Below are 22,145 nucleotides of genomic sequence, written 5' to 3'. Positions count from 1 at the left end.
TTGATCCAGTTTGGAGCTGTCGAGAAAGGCCATGGTATTCATTTCTATTCTGTATAAAACACAGTTAGCCATGTACAGTCAGCAGTCATAGAATTCAAGGCCAAAGTAAAACTCATAGAATTCCTTCCAATAAAAATGGAATCTGGTTTATTCAGTCCCCATAAATCACTGGCCCGAATGTCAAGCCTTAAATGGCAATTAAACTTGCGTTGTTGTTAAACAATGAAAGCTAATATGACCTAAGATGCATATCCTCACAGGAGATCTGCCAGTCACAGTAGAGGGGAGGAGAATGCAACTCAGTAGTTAGAATTCAAAGCCACATTCCGTGATCTCTACCATCATAATGTCCAATTGCTGGGGGTGGGGGGGTTATGTTTCCGCTGGAACGGTAACACAGTGGTTAGCAAACTCTGTGGGGGGTTTGCACGTTCTCCCCGTGTGTGCGTGGGTTTCCTCCGGGTGCTCCGGTTTCCTCCCACAGTCCAAAGATGTGCAGGTTAGGTGGGATTATGAGGATGAGCTGGGGAAAGTGCTCTTTCAGAGGGTCGGGTGCAGACCCGATGGGCCGAATAGCCTCCTTCTGCACTGTAGGGATTCCACGATCTACGACTTCTTAATCCCATCGTCTCGTTAGCTGATGAAAATAAAATGAATTCTCCAGTTTTGAAATTTTCACTTGCAGCCCCAGTCTCAACAGGTTCTTGGGGAAGAGACCGTGGCAGAATGATAATGTCACTGGGTTAGTAATCCAGAGGGATAGGCTAACATGCCGGGGACATGGTTTCAAATTGCAGCTGGTAGAATTTAAATTCAGTGGATGAATATGAACCTGTTCCCAGTCATGGTGGCCATGGCAACTAACACTGACGTTTGTAACCATCCATAGAATCCAAGGTCGCGATTCTCTGGAACCTCGATTAAATACTCCCACCAGTACGAAGACCAGAGTGATTCCCGCTGGCACAAGGAATGACCCTGACGTGACATGCTGGAGGACTTGGATTTTTTTTTTGCTGAATCGGCTTTTCCATGGCACCCCCTACGGGATCTGCATTGCAACTGCGAGGAGTAGGACCTATCTCTCTGACAGAACTCGCGCTCCGATCTCAAAAAGCTGCTGGCAAGGGTCCCCACCCCTCAGTACCCCCCTTCAGCACCCTCATCCCCTAGTGCCCTCCCTTAATCCTTCCCTTACTCCTCCAGGCCCCCCTTCAGTATACCCCCTCTGGCCTCCCCTTCAGTTCCCCCTCTCTAAACTCCCCGCACACCCCAGATCCTCTTCAGCCACCCTCTCGATAGCCCCCCTGTCTTGTATTGTTCTTGGCTTAGCATAAGCTGCTTCCTTGATGTTCACTCTGACAAAGGAAGGTTCAGACGTGGAGATAACTTCAACACGTTTATTAAACTATTTACAATTCTCCTACTCGGATTCGCCTCTACTGTTAATCCTTCTATAGCTACTCAGACTGACGAGCCAGTCTGCTCCAATCCAGGTGGTGGGTGTGATGTTGAATCAAACCCTGTGTCTGTACTCACTGAGTGTCTCCACTGGAAAGAGGAAGATCATGTGTGCTGTGGTCCTTTATATATGGGTTGGTGTAATGCCCCCTGTGGTAGTGTCACCTCTGTGTGTATCGTGAATGCCCATTGGTCGTGTCCTATCTTACTGACCTATTGGTTGAGTGTCTGTGTGTCATGTCCCTGGAGCTCCCTCTAGTGTCTAGCTAGTCTACGTATATTTACATTAACCCCTTGTGTATCTACAGTGATACATATCACCACACCCCCCACCCTCCCCAGGCCCCCCTTCAGACCTCCTACCTCCAATCAGGACCCCCCTCACCCCACAAGCTCAGTCAATGCCCTCATTCACCCCAGCTCCTCAATACCCCCTCACCACCCTCCCATGTCCCTCTTCAGCCCTCCTCCCCCTCCCCAGAATCCCCTCTCTCCAACTGCACGCCCCTCTTCCTCCTTCTTTGCTTCCCAGAAAGCACATCTGTGGGGGTTTCCCCTGCACTTTGGGGCCAGCATTTCAGATCAAAGTGGAAACATTATAAAAAAAGCTATGGTTTTTCGGCACAGGCTCCTCCCCTGAGTTAATGGATCTCTGCAGAGCTATATAAATAAATAACCTGAATTACTCCTTTGAAATTGCCTCGACCTGTCAATCACAAACCCTTCAGCAGTGTGAAATTGAATGTAACCAATGTACTTGAAAGCTTTTCAGCTTCTAAGCATAAACAGTGCTGTCTGTACTTTAAATCTTACAACACCAGGTTAAAGTCCAACAGGTTTGTTTCAAACACGAGCTTTCGGAGCGCTGCTCCTTCCTCTGGTGAATCATGAGCTGCGCTCCGAAAGCTCGTGTTTGAAACAAACCTGTTGGACTTTAACCTGGTATTGTAAGACTTCTTACTGTGCTCACCCCAGTCCAACGCCGGCATCTCCACATCATGTACTTTAAATGGCAATAAAACTGACTGCGTTCAAACCATTCCAAAGGTTTCCACCACTTCAAAGGTCTTCTTACCTTCAGCTCACAGGCCTTTAAACGTGGCATACATTCAAACCTTTTGAAGGATTTAGGGGCACAGATTGGCCACTTTCACTGTACCATGAGGGACATGTACTTAGGTTCTGAGTAGCCATGATGTGGAGATGCCGGCGTTGGACTGGGGTGAGCACAGTAAGATGTCTTACAGCACCAGGTTAATGTCCAACAGGTTTATCAGGACGCGCGACAACGCAGAATCGCCGAGCAGAAACTGATGTTCCGCACACATGAGTGCGGCCTCAACCAGGACCTTCGATTCATGTCGCATTACATTCACCCCCACCATCTGGCCTGGGCTTGTGAAATCCTACCAACTGTCCTGGTTTGAGACAATTCACACCTCTTTAACCTGGGGTTACCCCTATCTCTGCATCTGTAAAGATTTAATTACCTCCAAAGGCTCGCATTCTAAGCATTGTCTGGCATCTTTGAATTTGTCTATATATATGTTTCTGGAACCTACCTCTTCATTCACCTGAGGAAGGAGCAGTGCTCCGAAAGCTAGTGTTTGAAACAAACCTGTTGGACTTTAACCTGGTGTTGTAAGACTTCTTACTGTGCTCACCCCAGTCCAACGCCGGCATCTGCACATCATAGGTTGTGAGTGACTGTTTAATTGAGAGAGGATCAAAACACTTTCATTTTACTGAGAAAACTTTAATTTTTACACGGAGTGACCGTTTGATGGGTTTAAAGGATGCAGATGGGGAGGGGATATAAAAGAGGCCCATCCCAGGGAAGACTCCTGACCTGAGCCCTTCCAGCTCAGCACAAACCCCCCTGACCCCCATCTCCCATAAAGGACCCCCGTTGACATCCGGAGGTAATTCGTGGGAGGGCACATGCCATCTTGCGATCCCTCGGACTGCAGCCCGCTAGCTCCACACTCCCCATTCACGGCTGTGGGATGCTCGACTGGGGCGGGGGCCGGGGCGGGGCGGGGGGGGGGGGGGGGCAGGGGGAGCTTCCCAGCTGGTTAGTGAAAGGTGCTTCCTGCTCATTGGATTTAAAATAGCCCATTCCCACCTGGTTGGGGCGGGGAGCCTGGCTGGGACATTGGGAAACCCGCTATGGTATTGGGGCCGACACGGTTACTCGCGACAGCCTTACTGCCCAGCACGAATCCCGATTTTGCCCGGTTGTACTATACTCCGGCCCATCTGGATTCCTGCTTCTAGCGGGCGGACCTGGGGAATCTTGGCCGTAGAGTTTTGACAGCACAGAATGAGGCCCTTCGGCCCATTATAAATGCGCCGGCCACCAAGCACCTATTTATTCTAATCCCATTTTCCAGCACTCTGTCCGTATTCTTGTACGCTAGGGCGTTTCGAGTGCTCATCAAAATGCTTCTTAAATGCTGTGAGGGTTCCTACCTGTAGCACCTTTTCAGGCAGTGAGTTCCAGACCCCCATCACTCTCTGGGTGAAAACACTTTTCCTCAAATATCCTCCAAATCTCCTGCCCCTTACCTTAACTCTATGCCTCCTGGTTATTGACCCTTCTACTAAGGGATGAGTTCCTTCCGATCCACTCTATCTACGTCCCTCATAATCTTGTACACCTCAATCAGATCTTCCCTCAGCCTCCTGTGCTCTAAGGAAAACAACTGCAGCCTTTCCGGCCTCTCTTCACAGCTGAAACGCTCCAGCTCAGGCAACATCCGGGTGAATCTCCTTCTCATCCTTTCTAGTGCAATGAGGACCCTCAGGTCCCTCTGCAACGGAGCACCCCGAAGTCTCTTCCCATTTAGATAATAAATTACCTTCCCATTTTTCCGACCCAAATCCTGGACCTCACTTTTATCCACATTAAACTCCACATTAATCTGCTCCATTTTTGCTCACTCTCCTAACCTATCTACATCATTTGTAAGGTTCTTATTTCCTCATTGAATTTACTGTCCCGCCTATTTTTGTGTCATCTGCAAATTTGGCTATAGAACCTTCTATCCCTGTATCCAAGTGAAAAATGAAATGAAATGAAAATCGCTTATTGTCACAAGTAGGCTTCAAAAAAGTTACTATGAAAAGCCCCTAGTCGCCATATTCCAGTGCCTGTTTGGGGAGGCTGGTACGGGAATTGAACCGTGCTACTGGCCTGCCTTGGTCTGCTTTAAAAGCCAGCGATTTAGCCCAGTGTGCTAAACCAGCAGATTGCAAATAGCTGGGGCCCAAGGACTGAACCCTGTGGCACCCCATTAATTACACCTTGCCATCCGGAAAAAGACCCATTAAACCCCACTCTCTGTCTCCTGTCCATCAGCCAGTCTTCTATCCAATCTAAATGTGAACTAACCTTGTGAATTAACCTTCCACGTGGCACCTTATCAAATGCCTTCTACAGGATCCCCATTATCCACTTTGCTTGTTACATAGTCATAGAGTGATAGATGTTTACAGCATGGAAACAGGCCCTTCAGCCCAACTTATCCATGCTGCCCAGTTTCTATCACTAAGCTAGTCCCACTTCTCCGCATTTGGCCCATATCCATTTCGACCCACCCTTGAGGTGATATATTTTGATAGATCAAATCAGGGCAGGACCTAATCAGTTAATGGGTAGGGAGCTGGGGAGAGTTACAGAACAAAGAGATCTAGGGTACAGGTTCATAACTACTTGAAAAGTGGAGTCGCAGGTGGACAGGGTGGTGAAGAAGGCATTCGGCATGCTAGATTTCATTGGTCAGAATATTGAATACAGGAGTTGGGACGTCTTGTTGAAGTTGTGCAAGACATTGGTAAGACCACACATGGAATACTGTGTTCAGTTCTGGTCACCCTATTATAGGAAGGATATTGTTAATCTAGAAAGAGTGGAACCCTAGCAAATTAATCGAGCATGATTTGCCCTTCACAAAACCAGGCTGACTCTGATGGATAGCTTTCCTAATGTCCTGATATTACATCCTTGATAATTGATTGTAACAATTTCCCAACTAACTGGTCTGAAATTTCCCACGTTCTGCCTCCCTTCCTTTTTCGAATAAGGGCGTTACGTTAGCATTTTTACAATCCACTGGAACCTTTCTCGTGTCCAGGGAATTTTGGAATATCATAACCAATGGATCCACTATCACCGTTGCCACTTCCTTGAACACCCTGGGATGTAGGCCATCAGACCCGGGTGACTTATCTGCCCTCAATCCCAAAGGTTTGTTGAGTACCTTTCCCTATTGATGTTGATTGTTCTAAGTTCCTCCCTTTCCATTACCTCGGAATTGCCCATTCCTGTATGAATGGTACTAGTGTCCTCTCTCCCTTGGGAAAGCACTGCAGCCGACTGGCCCATGTAGAGACAGACACTGAAACTTGGTTCAGCATCTTCTGAGGAACATCTACTTCAGCCTCGCAACATTCAATGTGCCCAGAAAAAGGCCAGAGATAGCGTAGTTGCAGAGCTTCACCAAGCACCAACACTGGTTAGGCCACAGCTAGAGTATTGTGTGCAGCTCTGGAATCCACATTACAGGAGGGATGCGATAGCACTGAAGATGGTGCAGTGGAGATATACCAGGATGTTGCCTGGGCTGGAGAGTGTTAGCTATGAAGAGATTGGACAGACAGGGGTTGTTTTCCTTGGAGCAGAGGAGACTGAGGGGGGGCATGATTGAGATGTATAAAATTATGAGGGGCATAGATAAAGTAGACAGTGTGATGTTCCTTTAATAGTTCTCCAAGACAGCTAAAAGTTGTAGTGTTGACAAAGAACATCAAGCTATGTATTTAAAACAAAGCTAGTTTATTTACGCCACTTTAAATGGTACGCACACTCTGCAAAGCAATAGCTAATCAAACAACAACATTATGTGAGCATTTTAAAGTGTACATTTTTGGGGAAAGTTCATAAATTTAGCCGGTCGGGTGCCTTGATCCTCCGCTGTGAGCGCCGCAGTCCCGGTGGCGATGCAGGCACCGGCTCGGTCATCAGTGACTCCGGGAGCATGTCAGCCTCATCTTCATCCCCGGGTGGAACCAAGGGGAGGAGGGATCGTCCTGGAGCGGGGGCTGTGGTGAGGTGCGCTGGGGAGAGGATGGGTGGCGCCGGGCCGGGGGTGGGGGGGGGGGGTGGGGGGTGGGGGCTGGCGCCAGGCCCCTGAGGAGACTGTGTCTTGGCAGCCATTGGGTACGCTATGTAGGCGTACTGCAGGTTTGCATGGAGTAGCTATACCCTCTTGACCAATGGGGTCCGCCTTGTGGAAGCTGCACGTGTTTGCGGAGGAGATCGGGTCCTGGAGCTGCCAGCCACGTTGGGAGTGAAACCCCAGAGGTGGACTTCCTGGGGAAGGCAAGGAGACGTTCATATGCCTACCGAATTCGGCACTCCTCCATCAAGAAGGAGGCCTAAGCCATCGTAGAAGCTGTGCGGCATTGGAGGCATTACCTGGCCGGTGAGATTCACTCTCCTCACTGACCCACGGTCGGTCGCCTTCATGTTCAATAACACACAGCGGGGCAAGATCAAAAATGATAAAATCTTGAGGTGGAGGATCGAGCTTTCCACCTACAATTACGAGATTTTGTATTGCGCCGGTAAGCTCAACGAGCCCCCCGATGCCCTATCCCGAGGTACATGTGCCAGCGCACAAGTGGACCGATTCCGGGCCCTCCACGATGCTCTCTGTCACCGAATTTCAGGGTTAGACTTTGGAGGTTGCACTGGAAGTCCAGGCTGAGTGGCAAGGCAGCGCAGAGTTTGGGGAGGATGTAGAGCCGGAAGTCGTTGAACTCTACGCCCTGGATGGTGAGGGTGGCAGTGCAGTAGCCCCAGATCTCCACGGAGTGGGATCTGGAGGCCAGGGAGATTCGTTGTGTAATGGGGTGTACCGTGAGGGAGCAGCGCCTTACCGTATCGGGGGGGATGAAGCTCTCTGTGCTCCCGGAGTCAAGAAGGCATCATGTCTTGTGCCCATCGACCTTTACCGTCGTCGACACGGTTGCGAAGTTGTGCGGCGGGAATGGTCGATCATGATGGAGGCGAGCTGTAGCTGGTGTTGGAAGGCTGGTCGGCGGCGGTTGCGAGCGATGAGCGGCTCGATGAGCAGGGGCCCTGAGGCGAAGAAGATGGCGGCACCCACTGGGCGCATGTGGCAGGCGGCGTTAAAGATGGTGGCGCCCATGGGCCGTACGTGTCATGAGGCAAGGAAGATGGCGGTGCACACGGGCCGCACGTGTTCTAAGGCGACGAAGATAGCGGCGCCCACGGGCCACACGTGGGGTTAAGGAACATTGGGCCTGGTTACAGCAGCGATCGACCAGGCCTGGCACACCGCAGCGAAATGTCCTTTCTTCCCGCAGGCCTTGCAGAGTGCTCTACGTGCTGGGCAGCGCTGCCGGGGGTGCTTTTTCTGTCCGCAGAAGTAGCACTTGGGTCTCCCGGGTTTGGCTGGCTGCCGCGCGGCGCAGGCTTGGGGTTGGCTGGGGGCGGTCGCTGGTGGGGTCCATGATGGGGTGTTCACGGTGGGGTCCACGATGTTCAGGAGGGAGGCGCCGTGCGGTCGGGGGCGTATGCTTGTACATTACGGGACGCGACTGTCAGTGAGATCGCGCGTTTCTTGGCCGTCGAGGGAAGCCCCTTCTAAGAGGCGCTGGCGGATGTACGCCGACCCTATGCCCATAACGAAAGTGTCCCTGATTAGGAGTTTGGAATGTTCAATGGCCGAAACTGCCTGGCAATCGCAGTCCCTCGCCAGGGCGTGCAGGGCATGCCAGAAATCTTCCAAGGACTCACCGGGGAGTTGATGCCACATGGACAGGAGGTGCCTGGCGTAGAGTTTATTGGTCTGCTGGGTGTAGTTATCTTTCAGAAGCACCATGGCCTCAGCATAGGTGGGCGCTTCCCGGATGAGGGGAAAGATATCGGAGTTCAGCCGTGTGTACAGGATCTGGATGTTCTATGCCTCTGTAGGTGGTTCTGTCGCTGATCCGATGTAGGCTTCAAAGCAAGCTAGCCAGTGGGCGAAGGCCGACATGGCGTTGTCAGCTTGAGGGTGCAGCTGCAGGTGATCCGGCTTGATGTGGAGGTCCATCGTTGTAAAATCTCTGCTTAATAAATTGATGCACTATCAGTTACGACGAGACGAGAGTATAGTGTAATTGAGGATTTATTAAGCAGAGATGTGTAGCCTCCCGCAGCTATTGCCGAAATGGCTGCAGCTCGGTGAGCACACACATTTATACTCCGCCTACTGGGCGGAGCCAGCAGGCAGGGATCTACCCCCGTATCTGTAGTAAAGGAGCCGTACCGTATTACATCACATGTATGTATACAAACAGTGGTGACTACCACAGAGGCGCCATTTGTAAAGGGAGCCTCAGCACTCAAAGCTCAAAATGGAACAACCCCCCCCCTCCCCATGCAACAACCCCTCCCCATGACACTCCCATCAGAACCACCTCTGGCACTACCCAGGCATGACTCTCTCCCACCTGAGCTCTTCTGGGAGCTCTGCCCGCCAGGTGCATGCTGTGGGAGACACACCGCCATGAATGGGGGCGGGGGAATTATCACAGAGGCCTGATAATGAGTTTTAAATTTATTATAATGGTGGTCCTGACATTGAATGTTGAGATTCCTGTTATGTCACTGCCGGAGGGTTGGGGGACAGTCACGGCGAGACTTCCTGGCGATGTGAAACGCGTGACCTCTCAATCCTGTCTCTAAACCTGCTCAATTGGGGGGAGGGGGGGGGGGGGGGGGTTACTAGGTTACAGGGATGGGATAGGCTTAAGTGGGGGCCGGTGCAGACTCGATAGGCCAAGAGGCCTTGTTCTGCACTGTAAATTGTATGATTCTATGAATAAGAGTAGGTGCGGAAAATCCTGGCCAAGGAGTCTACCAGCGTGATACATACCCCGTGCCTGCTGGCCTTCCTACATTCCGACACTAACTATACTTTGGGACAGTCTTAGGTTATGAAAGTCACAATAATTGATACAAGTTCTTTCTCTATTATCTGTTCATTTCCATTGACTTTAACCTAACTGAATATCCTTCTGCTCACAGATTAAGGTGAGTTTCTACTATCAGTCACTTCTAGCTTTTGAGAAAGTGGACATTAGCATCGTGGTTATGTTACTGGATAGAGGCCTGGACCAATGATCCAAAAGATTAAGTTCAGGCCCCACCATGAATTTAATAAATAAATCTGGAATAAAATGCTCGTCTCATTAATAATGATCAGGAAACCACTGATCATTAGAAACCCATCTGATTCACTAAAGGCAGGGGAGGGGACTGAGCTAACCACATGAGAGCAATGTGTGTGACCCTTAGCTACCCTCCGAAATAGTATCAAACTGCTGTCGGGGAAATTAGCACTGTGGATGTACCTACACCTGTAGCAGTTGAAGAAGGGCAGCTCACCACGATCTTCTCGAGAGCAGCAAATGCTGGTCCAGCCAGAAGTTCTCCCATTTCAAGAACAATTATTAAAAGAAATCGGGTGGAACTTTCCACTGGCACGATTTGTTGCTGCCGCCAGAGTCAATGGACTTTTGAATGGTTCGCTGCATTTTCCAGCCCTGACCTCTTTCCACGAGGCAGCCATAAAATTCAGCCCAATCTCTTCTGTAGCAAGCTGTGGTGCATTTGAACAAGTTGCAACACATCCAACGCAAAGGGTCAAAACGAATACAGATTGAGGCTCAGCCGGAAGGGAGCTCAAACATCACACTTTATTAAAGAACACAAATTTCGTCAAACTCTAAATATTGTTTCCAGAAACACAAACAAGAAATCAAATCACAGGAATGGGAGTAAGGGAGAGAATTGGGAAGCTGGGATCACTGCAAGCATTTACTTATCAATGAACGTGTTTTATATTTGACTGACATTAGTTATCAATCTCAATTGGTTCTTCTTCACTCTTTGTGAACCCAATCAGGAGGAGAGTAGGGCCTGAGGTGATTTGCTTGCAGCCCCTACTCCATCCTCCTTCATCGAAAACGCCAATCCTCAATTCAGCACCATCTTAAAATACCCAGTGCTCAACTGAACCAAGATTGGAAGGGAAAATGGCCAGTTAAGATCAACTTCATCGGGGATATTCCAGAGCAGCCTCAAAATTCTTCTTCTCCAATAACGTTGGGGGAGCAAAGCTGAGTGGGCGAAGGGCTTTAACCAAAATGGCTCCTCTGCTAAAGAACTGAACGGATCAATGGCTTGGTTTACGTCTCGCCCAATTAATTCAGAAGATCGAGGGTTCACACTCCACTCCAGAGACCTGCACACATAATCTAGGATGACACCGCAGTGCTGAACTGCGGGGAATGCTGCACTCTCTGAGGTGCCTTCTTTCAGATGGGATGTGAACACAAGCCCCATCTGCTGTCTCGGGCTGGGGGGGGGGGGGGGGGGGGGCGGGGGGGGGGGGGGGGGGGGGGGCCGGGGGATGGGGAGGCGCGTGGAAGACCCCTGACGTTATTGGTGAAGAACATTATACTCAGTGTTTCAGTTAGCACTTAGCCCCCAAGCAACGTCACTTAAGAAAACAAGACAGCCATTATTGCACGGATGTTTGTGGGAGCTTGCTGTGCACAAATTGGCTGCTGCATTGCGACAGTGACTACACCTTGAGTGCAAAAGCACTTTGGGACATTCTGAGGACGTGAAAGTTGCTATAAAAATGCACGTTCTTTGTTTCTGATGGGTTTTCATCAACGGGCAATCTGGTCCCCTCAGACGGGTAATTATACTTGACCCTCCATTGCTGCCTGCTCGTGAGCTGATGGTCAGCGAGCACAGCAAAGAAGCTGCCACTCCCCGAAGGAGCCGGCTGACCAGGAAGCAATGATCTGGGTCACTCGGGAAAGCTGAAGGGATGGGTTCAATCCTGCCTGAGGTAAAGGAGACGCTGCTTGTTAAAACTCAAAGCAGAACTCATTCCTAAATGCGCTGTTTGCTGAAAGAAGCATCCGTATAGTAAATAGGCGATGCATAATAATGAATAAAACAGAAAATAAGTGAGATAATCGAAAAGGTCTCTCAATCCTGGAGGAATGCGACAAAGAAGTTGAGACCCAGGTCCTTTTCCTCCGACGCCATTAAATCTTCTCGCCATGATGCATCACAGGTCAAATTCGTCAAGGCAGCAAGTGAGCAACTCTGCAGTTCCCAGCAAATCATTTGTTTACAATCCACAGAGAGAGCATACAAACATTCCTATGGAATAACTTAAAAACAGTTGCATTACTACGGTCCTACCTCGGCAATACAAGTCAAATGTATTTTCCAAATTTTTTTTGGTTAACTTTTTTTAAATGTAGCAGTCGGTGGTAGTCTCCCATCCTGTGTCATTCACTCTCCCCCGCCTGTCTTTCCCTTCCACTCTGCTGGCCGATGTACCATGCCCCGTCCCTCTGAACAGACACCATTCCTTGGGAGGGTGGGATGAGGCCCATGTTGTTATTACATCTCCCCCCTCCCCCCCCCCCTCCCCCCTCCCCCCCCCCTCCCACCCCCCCCCCTCACTACCCCAAACACCCGCAGAGTCAACAGCCCCGTTGGAGACTGCCCGCCATCTGGGCAGCAGGTTTTTTTTGGACCACCCAGTAGGGGGTGCAATTGAGCCTTCGGCCTACTGCCGCGGATACGCAAGAAACCCTCAATGCTCGTGGCCCTCGATGCGGGGCGGCAATGAGTATTGCTGTGAATGACTTTGGTCGCTTGAACGGAGACATAATGCGGCAGGCACATCGAGGCAGCCACGTAATCGAGCCGGTGATGCCGATGGCTGCCTGAGGTGACAAGGGGAAGGAGGCTCACAGGTCCGCTGCTCAATCGGATAATTACATGCTTGAATAGAAAAATATTAGATATAATAGTAAATTTATGAAAGACCCATAACATAGGAAATAAGTGTTACATTTGCTACCGAAGTGGTGATAATTTATAATGCAAGATCATACATAACCAGGAAGAGACACACCACTATAATGATATTTCAAATAAATGTGTACAATCAATCAGTATCGCGCAATTGTGATTAATGATAACCCCGTAGCTTGACTTCTGCTCCCAGCCTCATATAGTATCAGTATCATCAATGTTACTGCCACAGCTTTCTGCAGTCTCTGTAGTTTAAAGCTTGAAGCTAAAGCTGTCAGAACCAATGTCCAAGGTCAGTCATATCATGTCCTCTGATCTGTTGCTGAAGAAATTAAGCAAAAACAAGTCTTTTCAGTTTCTTACCCTCCGACTCTAACGGTACAAAGGGATTGACTGCATTTTTTTTTCATGTAATGAAGACATTTCAAAGCTGTGTCTTTACACTAAGGACTCCCTATCTTTGTCAAGGCCTTTCTTAGTATCCGTTTGCCCATCACCTTCTGGGTCAATGAGTTTCACTTCAATGCTTTCACTCTCAGCTCCAGTGACGGTATTATAAGATGGAGGTGATGACAAGGAGGACGTTGTCTCTGATCCCTCGAACTCGGGACCGAAATGCTCTTTGATCATCGCTGCGATGAGCCCTTCTTTCTCCGGGGCCTCTTCCACAACAATGTTCACGTCACTGGTTTGGTGGCGATACATGAAAGATGCGTGCTTCAAGGAACGGCGCAGCAAGTGCCTCCTGAACGCTCGCTGAATAATGACGGCCGACACATCTTCCTGTTTCCTCCTCAGCGTCGTGGTGATTGGCTCGTAGGAGATTTTTGAAGGGTTGGCTGCCATGAATTTATCCTCCATCTGTAGCTTGAGGGCGTCCATTTCCCCTGACTCGCCCAGCACCCGTTTGGTGAAAGCAAAGAGTATGTCCAAGCAGTGAATTCTGTCCCCGCTCACCATGGGCAGGTCCATTGCAATCAGCTTGATTTTATTTGGCTTGGCCACGCGGAGGGGCTCCTTTAAGGCATCTGCAAATTTCGAGAGTGCCGAGTACTCAATGAACTGCGTCGCCTGAGAGTCAAACTTCTCCCACACTTCATAGAACATCTCAAAGTCATCCTCGCTGAGGGGCTCGGAGCTTTCCTCTGTGGCCACACTGAAGTTCTCCAGGATAATGGCAATGTACATGTTTACCACTATCAGAAACGAGATGATAATATAACTGACAAAGAAAGCAATCCCGACGGACTGGTTTCCACAGTTCCCTTTCATAGTGGTGCCTGGGTTATCCTTCTTTGGGTCGCAATCTGGGCTGTCAGAATTGAGAATGGGACTCAGGAGGCCGTCCCACCCTGCCGAGGTGGTGATTTGAAAGAGGCAGATCATGCTGTTTCCAAAAGTCTGGAAGTTGAACATATCATCAATACCGTCTTCCTGCTTCACGTAGGCAAAGTTTGCCATTCCGAAAATGGCGTAAATGAACATGACCAGGAAAAGGAGGAGGCCAATATTGAACAAGGCAGGAAGTGACATCATTAGGGCAAAGAGCAATGTCCTTATTCCCTTTGCCCCTCTGATCAGACGGAGAATGCGTCCAATGCGAGCCAGCCGGATAACTCTGAAGAGAGTAGGCGACACAAAGTATTCTTCAATAACATCCGACAGCACAATACCTGGAGGGAGAAAAAAAAAATCCTCGTGTAAACAGACTAATATCTTTCATGAAATTATGGACAACACCTTGCATTTTTATAGCGCCTTTAAAGTAGTTACAAACACCCCGAAGGCGCTTCACAGGACTCTCTGGTCAGACTAAATTTTGACACTGAGCCACGTACCGAAATATTTAGACATGTGCTTGGTCACAGAGCAGCGACCTTGCGGAAGAAAAGTGACAGAAAGAAGGAAGGGTATCGGGGCATTAATGCCGTGCGATTGTACCAGAATTTGACTGACAAGAGCCAAAGTCAAATTACTTACACATGAACTGCATTGACTTAAAAAGAAAGCACTTGTACTGATATAGCACTGATATCGTTCTCAGGTGGGTCCCAGTATCACCCCAGACATTGCAGAACAACGTTCACATGTAAGGCACGCTTAATCTCCTACATCTTATGGTATACATTGGACAGCTCTTCCATATTACCAGCACAGACATAATGGACTGAATATCCTCCATCACTGCTGTAATACTCAATGATTCCATGATGAATAGATTAAAATAATATTGAGGTGGAACTGGTTTTATTTTAACCACCTTAGTCCAGTGGTCACCTCTGAGTAAACCCAATTCAGGGAATTCCAAATATTCTATCTGTTTTCTTGTCTATGTTATCATCTTGGCCGTCCTTGCACCTTCAGAGGTTCCTCAATAATGCACAGCCAGGTCCCTCTGCTGTCGCAGCCCCTGCAAAATGGAACTATAGAAAGCATCCTATCGGGCTGCATCACAGCCTGGTATGGCAACTGCTCGGCCCAGGACCGCAAGGAACTTCAGAGAGTCGTGAATACCGCCCAGTCCATCACACAAACCTACGTCCCATCCATGGACTCCATCTACACCTCCCACTGCCGGGGGAAAGCGGGCAGCATAATCAAAGATCCCTCCCACCCAGCTTACTCACTCTTCCAACTTCTTCCATCGGGCAGGAGATACAGAAGTCTGAGAACACGCACGAACAGACTCAAAAACAGCTTCTTTCCCACTGTCACCAGACTCCTAAATGACCCTCTTATTGACTGACCTCATTAACACTACACCCTGTATGCTTCATCCGATGCCAATGCTTATGTAGTTACATTGTATATCTTGTGTTGCCCTATTATGTATTCTCATGTATTTTCTTGTCTTTTGAATTTTGTTTAATTCCCTTTTCTTCCATGTACTGAATGATCTGTTAAGCTGCTTGCAGAAAAATACTTTTCACTGTACCTCGGTACACATGACAATAAACAAATCCAATCCAATCCAATCCAAATGGTATCGTTCTGACTATCCTGCCTCGCTTTGTTATTTTTCCCACTTCCCATCACATCTTGCCATGTGCCATCCATTTCACCAGCTTGCCCTCCTGAAGTCTGCTGCTATCCTGATCACTACTGAATACATTGCCAAGTTCTGGATGAATCACAGCTTCCAAATTATACACCTGATGCTCAAATCAGAGTCATTTATGTCTAAAATGAATCCGCTACATATTTCTCTGCCGTCGGAACAAGCATTTATCCATTTCTTACTACTCTCTGCCTCCTATCCTTTAGACATTTATGTACTCCCCATTACCAATGTCCCTTGAATCATGGAATCCCTACAGTGCAGAATGAGGCCATTCGGCCCATTGAGTCTGCACCGACCCATTGAAAGAACACCCAATCCAGGCCAAACCCCAGCAACCTTTGGACACTAAGGGCAATTTAGCACAACGCTAAATTGCTGGCTTTGAAAGCAGACCAAGCAGGACAGCAGCATGGTTCGATTCCCATAACAGCCTCCCTGAACAGGCGCCGGAACGTGGTGACTAGGGGCTTTTCACAGTAACTTCATTTGAAGCCTACTCGTGACAATAAGCGATTTTCATTTCAATTGAGCATGGCTAATCCACCTAACCTGCACATCTTTGAACTGTGGGAGGAAACCCTTGCAGACACGGGGAGAATGTGCAAACTCCGCACAGACAGTGACTCAAGCTGATAATTGAACCAGGGTCTCTATCGCTCTGAGGAAGCAGTGCTAACCACTGTGCCACCATGCTGTGCCGCCCAATGAAATGTGATTCTTTTTTCCAGGCGGGTCTGACATGTGGTGCTTCGTCAGATTCCTTTGGAAGGTCCTCTGTAAATCGGAAGTCATCCAAAGCTTTCTTGCCCAGTTCTTAAAGTGCAGCAAGTTCCGTTCCCATGCTCGTTGACCTACACTAGCCCCTAGTCGAGCAATGTCTTGATTTTAATATTCTGGGGCGGAATTCTCCGACCCCCCCCCCCCACAGGGTCGGGGAATCGCCCGGGGCCGGCGTAAATCCTGCCCCCGCCGTGGCCGGAATTCTCCGCCACCCGGGAATCGGCGGGAGCGGGAATCGCGCCCTACCAATTGGCGGGCCCCCCGCGGCGATTCTCCGGCCTGTGATGGGCCGAAGTCCCACCGCTGTCAGACCTCTCCCACCGACGTGGTTTAAACCACCTCTGTGTCGGCGGGAGCAGGCGGCGTGAGCGGGCCCCCGGGGTCCTGGGGGAGGCGCGGGGCAATCTGACCCCGGGGGTGCCCCCACGGTGGCTTGGCCCGCGATCGGGGCCCACCGATCAGCGGGCGGGCCTGTGCCATCGGGGGCACTCTTTTTCATCTGCCGCCGCCACGGCCTCCACCATGGCGGAGGCGGAAGAGACCCCCTCCACCGCGCATGCGCCGGTGGTGACGTCAACGGCCACTGACGCTCCGGTGCATGCGTGGACTCACGCCGACTGGCGAAGGCCTTTCGGCCAGCCCCAACGCCAGGCGGCGTGGCGCCAAAGGCAGTCGGTGGACCGGGAGCCACTCCGGCGCGGGCCTAGCCCCTAAAGGTGCGGAGAATTCTGCACCTTTGGGGAAGCCCGACGCCGGAGTGGTTGGTGCCACTCCGCTACGCCGGGACCCCCCGCCCCGCCGGGTAGGGGAGAATCCGGGCCCAGATCTTTATTTTCAAATCCCTCTGTGACCTCTCCCTGTTTACTCCTCCGGTCCCATAATCCTCTGAGATATCTGCACTCCTCTAATTCTGGCTGACCGATGGAATCCCCACTTATAATTGCTCTTCCATTCAGTTACCTAGATCCCAAGATCTGGAATTCCCTCCCTACACCTCGCGAACTCATTTTCCTCCATTTAAGACATTCCTTAAACCTACCAAGTCTGATCAACCGTGGCGACATTTACATTTTAATCCAAAATGTTCTTTGTTCCTTGGCACTCTTTTTCAGAGTGACTCCCCGATATCCACATTAATAGGAGTGGACCATTCAGGCCTCAAACCTACTCCATCGCGGGGAGGCGGTGGCGTAGTGGTACTATCACTAGATCAGAGACCCAGGGCAATGCTCTGAGGCACTGGGTTCAAATCCCGACCATGACGGATGGTGAAATTTGAATTCAATAAGAATCTGGAATTAAAAGTCTAATGATGACTTTAAAACCATTGTCGAGAGTGGCAGCACGGTGGCGCAGTGGGCTATCCCTGTTGCCTCACCGCGCCGAGGTCCCAGGTTCAATCCCGGCTCTGGGTCACTGTCCGTGTGGAGTTTGCACATTCTCCCCGTGTTTGGGTGGGTTTCACCCCCACAACCCAAAGATGTGCAGGGTAGATGGATTGGCCAGGCTAAATTTCCCCCTAATTGAAAAAAACGAATTGGGTACTCTAAATTTATTTTTTTTAAAAACATTGTCGACTGTTGTAAAACCCGCCTGGTTCATTCATGTCCTTCAGGGAAGGAAATCTGCCATCCTTATCCGGTCTGGCCCACATGTGACTCCAGACCCACAGCAATGTGGTTGACTCTGAAATGCCCTCAGGGATGGGCAATAAATGCTGGCTCTGCCAGCGATGCCCACATCCCGTGAATAAAAAAAAATTGAATACAATCGTGACTGATTGGACACTTCAACACCTTTTACACACACTATGCCTATAATCATTTGCGCTATTGTTGAACAGAAATCTGTCAATCTCTGCTTTAAACATACTCAGTGACTTAGATTCAGCAGTCTGCGGGGATAGAGAATTTCAAGGATTCACATCACTCTGACCCCTCCTCATAGCCAATACCAATGCATGCACATTTCTCCTCATCTCTGTCCTAAGTGGCTTCCCCCTTTACTTTGAAGTTGTGACCCCTGGTTCTAGACTCCCCAGCCAAGGAGTTAGTTGCAGCTACGCTGTCCATTCCTTTCAGTGTTTTGTAAATTTCAAAGAAAATACAGGACCGGCTTGCCCAATCTCTCTTCATAAGACAGTGCCGTCACCCCCTGGCGAACGTTCGTTGCATTCCACCTATGGCACATGATATGTTCGGCAGGTTGGTTCGATGTCGACTGCAACTGGATGCAGGGAAGCTAGAAACAAACATCTGACACCGGAGATGATCCAACACTGTTTTATTTAACTATGAACTGCTGTACATGTCCAGCTGTGGGTTGACACTCTACTAATCCTACTGATGACCTCTTACTGGCTTGACCAGACTTACGAGCTACCACATGGCAGTAGTGCCCACTGACTTGTGCACTCTGACTGTCTCAGTGTCTGGGTCACGAAATGAGCGGGAGTCTTAATGCCCTGTGGGCTTCATAGTGGTGGTGTCCTGTCTGGTGATTGGTTGTTCTGTGTTGTGTGTTCATTGGTCATCCTGTGTGTCAATCACTGCCTGTCTGCATCTCATTATATACATGAGTGGATATTATGACAGCACACACATCTTATCTGAGGTAAGGGGACCAAAACTGTACACAGTACTCCAGGTATGGTCGAACCATGCTCTGATACAATTAGAACATAGAACATAGAACAGTACAGCACAGAACAGGCCCTTAATGTTGTGCCGAGCCATGATCACCCTACTCAAACCCACATATTCACCCTATACCCGTAACCCAACAACCCCCCCCCCCCCCAACCTTACATTTATTAGGACACTACGGGCAATTTAGCATGGCCAATCCACCTAACCCGCACATCTTTGGACTGTGGGAGGAAACCGGAGCACCCGGAGGAAACCCACGCACACAGGGGGAGGACGTGCAGACTCCACACAGACAGTGACCCAGCCAGGAATCGAACCTGGGACCCTGGAGCTGTGAAGCATTTATGCTAACCACCATGCTACCCTGCTGCCCCAATTGAAACCAATTATCAGATGCTTTTATATTTAAACAGCAAACATAAAGTGGAAAATGTCAATGAGGTTTTGTTTTGACTCATTGACATTAATTAAGAAAATTGTGAGCTGTGAGTACATAATGGGCAGGATCTTTGGACCCGTAGTGTTGGAACAAATGAGGGTCCTCGCCAGCACTTGAACACAGCCAGACCAGCGCAGCCATCTTCCTATTAAGGACAGCAATGAGAGGGTGAGCATCAGAGGAGCCGCAGTACCTTCATCCGGAGGGGTGGGCGCTGCTGCGCCAGATTGGAGATCTCGGGGTACCTGGGATTGGAGGCGCCCTTGGCGGTAAAAATGTTTGTGAACTGAAAAGCTGTCCGACAGAAGCGATTCGCCCGTGGGTGCAATCTTTGCCCCCGAAGGCCCCCATCTTTGGGGCATGGATCCTCCAGCGTGCACCCTCAATCTGCCAGAGGAAGGCTGCCTACAATTATCTGCTGGCCTTCCAATACGGTGGGGTGGGTAGTGGGGTGTATGGTGGTGTGGACACACTCCAACACCAGAACACTGGTGGCAATGCCATAAAATCACCCCTAACTGTTGCCTTGATCATTGTCTGCCCAGCCTCTGTTCAACAGGCAGTGTGGATGTGGTTTCTCGGTTACTGGAATAAGCAAAGAGCAAAGTACAGGCCAGGAACAGGCCCTTCGGTCCACCAAGCCTGTGCCGATCATATTGCCCGAACTAAAAAAACCTTCTGCCCTTACTCGGTCCCCTCATTTCCTCCCTATTCATGGACCCATCCAGATGCCTCTTAAATGTTGCTAATGTGCCTGCGTCCACCTTCTGGTAACGCGTTCCAGTCACCCACCACTTTCTGCGTGAAAAGCTTACCCCGCACAAATCTCTTAAACTTTCCCCCTCTCACCTTGAACCTGTGCCCTCTTGTAATTGACACTTCCACCCTTGGACAAAGCCTCTGACTATCCACCCTGTCTATGCCTCTCCTAATCTTGTAGACCTCTATCAGGCCTCCCCTCAGCTTCCGCCTTTTCAGTGAAAACAATCCTGGTTTATTCAACCTCTCCTCATAGCTCACACTAACGAATGCACTGGGGCGCTGCACCAATGTGACTCCCCCTCTGTTTTGCGGTCTGTTCTCCGCACATCCGAACCTGTCAGCATCAAGACCAAGAATATCCAGCCCAATACGTCATTCTGTACTCTACATGGGAAAGGCGCCGTTGTGGGAGCATCAAGTTTGTAATCTTTTCGGTCAAAGCTTTTCCGAGAGGAAGATATTATGGCCGGAATTCTCCAACCGTTGGGTTCCTGCCGGCAGGGCACTCCCTCCCGTGGATTTCCCGGCAACGTGGGGGCAGCTTCAATGGGTAATCCCATTGACAAGCGACAGGGATAGAGAATTCCGCCACCGTCAGTGAATGGCGAGCTGCTTCCCTCTCCCGGGAAACACGCGGCTCGGCAACCGGAGAATCCCGCCCATTATATATGGCTGAACCTTTGGTCTCGTGCAATTGATTATTTTCAAAATTGCATTTACTTGACATTTTACTTTGTGAGGGCGGATGGTTGTGTTTAGGATGAGGGAAATCAGTGTGTGCTCCATCTGTTTCAGTAAGGCTCATTATTGGGGCCCAGTGAGGTTTACTAAAGGGAAGGCAGAAATAGCAGAGTGTTAAGTAGCATTAAGCAGTTGTTAAGTGGGACAATCCCAGTTTGCAGCCAGCCTTTCTTTAGAAGAAATATCCAGTCTGTCTCAGACTATTCAGTGCCACCCGAAAACTAGGGGTTGAATTTTCTTGCAAGTTGCGAAGAACCACAGAGGGTCTGAAAGTGGAGCCCACCCCTTGGGGGCCTGTGGCAGGAACTTGGGGGCTCCAAGCGCAGCACGAAGGAGAAGGTGCCTCAAAACAGGCCCTAACTCGGGTGCCCAGACAGGCTCTAACTATGGTGGGTGGGGGTGGGGTGGGAGGGGGGGGGTGGGGGGGGGGGGGTGTGGTCAGCTTTAAGCAGCGTGTCCTCACGGCGAGGGTGGCCATTAATACCGCGATGCATCCATGGGTCGTGGTGCAGCCATAAAGGAGGTTCCTCCAGGCCCCGAGACGCTGCCTTGATTGACCCTGAGACACACTACACTCCCTTCCTGACACCTACCCCCCCCCCCCCCCCCCCCCCCCCCCCCCCAGCCATACTTCCAGCCCTCCCTTCTCCCAGCCAACCACCATAGGACTGGGTAAATTGAGCCCTTGATTGAAACAACAGCAGCTTGTATGTAAACAGCACATTTAGCTGAATGAACTCCCCACCGGCGCGTTAGGAGACAACCAACCACATTGGGAGATATTAGGTCAGATGGCCAAAAGCTTTGTCAAAGTCCTCAGATTTAAGGGCAGTCTCAAAGGAGGAAAGTGATCTCGAGAGGCAGAGAGGTTTAGAGATGGAATTGCAGGAGCTAGGCCCGAGGCCACGGAAACCAATGGTGGAGAAATTAAAATCGGTACGGGCAAGATAAACAGCTCAAACCGGACTCATTCCCTCCATTCGAGAGCTGGTGATGAAGGAGAACCTCATCGGCCTGGGCTGGACACAAAGCAAACTCAGGGGCTCGGAAACTAAATGAAAGTCTTCAGAGCCAGCCCTACTCTTTCCAACTTCTGTCACACTCCCAATTCCTTTATGACGGGGGACTCCGAGCTCCCACAGAGCGATACATTCATGAGTAACTTCCAGTTATGATTTTTCTGTGCACTGTCCTCAGATGTCAAAGCCCTTCATCTCAATGGAAGGGCCTCTATTTGTGGCTGCCTTCCAGTGGTTGTGTTTCCAAACACTATCCTCCACACAATCCCTTTTATCTGCTGATGTTTCATTCCCTGGTTCTAATAGGGTT

The 22,145-nt window shown here is 49.8% G+C and overlaps 1 protein-coding gene across 2 annotated transcripts in view; it reads right to left on the bottom strand.

The window, feature by feature from the left end:
* Positions 1 to 12,428: 12,428 nt before the first annotated feature.
* scn5lab (sodium channel, voltage gated, type V-like, alpha b) overlaps positions 12,429 to 22,145 on the bottom strand; it is a 707,937-nt gene continuing 698,220 nt past the window's right edge. For both annotated transcript variants that reach the window (XM_038798482.1, XM_038798481.1), the window contains one exon: positions 12,429 to 14,058. In XM_038798482.1, the coding sequence (XP_038654410.1) occupies positions 12,824 to 14,058 (1,235 nt within the window). In that variant the 3' untranslated portion in view covers positions 12,429 to 12,823. The remainder of the gene's footprint in view (positions 14,059 to 22,145) is intronic.

This window comes from Scyliorhinus canicula, chromosome 5 (assembly GCF_902713615.1).
Source record: "Scyliorhinus canicula chromosome 5, sScyCan1.1, whole genome shotgun sequence".
Lineage (NCBI taxonomy): Eukaryota > Metazoa > Chordata > Chondrichthyes > Carcharhiniformes > Scyliorhinidae > Scyliorhinus > Scyliorhinus canicula.
Note: the sequence above shows the minus strand (reverse complement) of the source record. Positions and strands in the feature narration are given on the sequence as shown.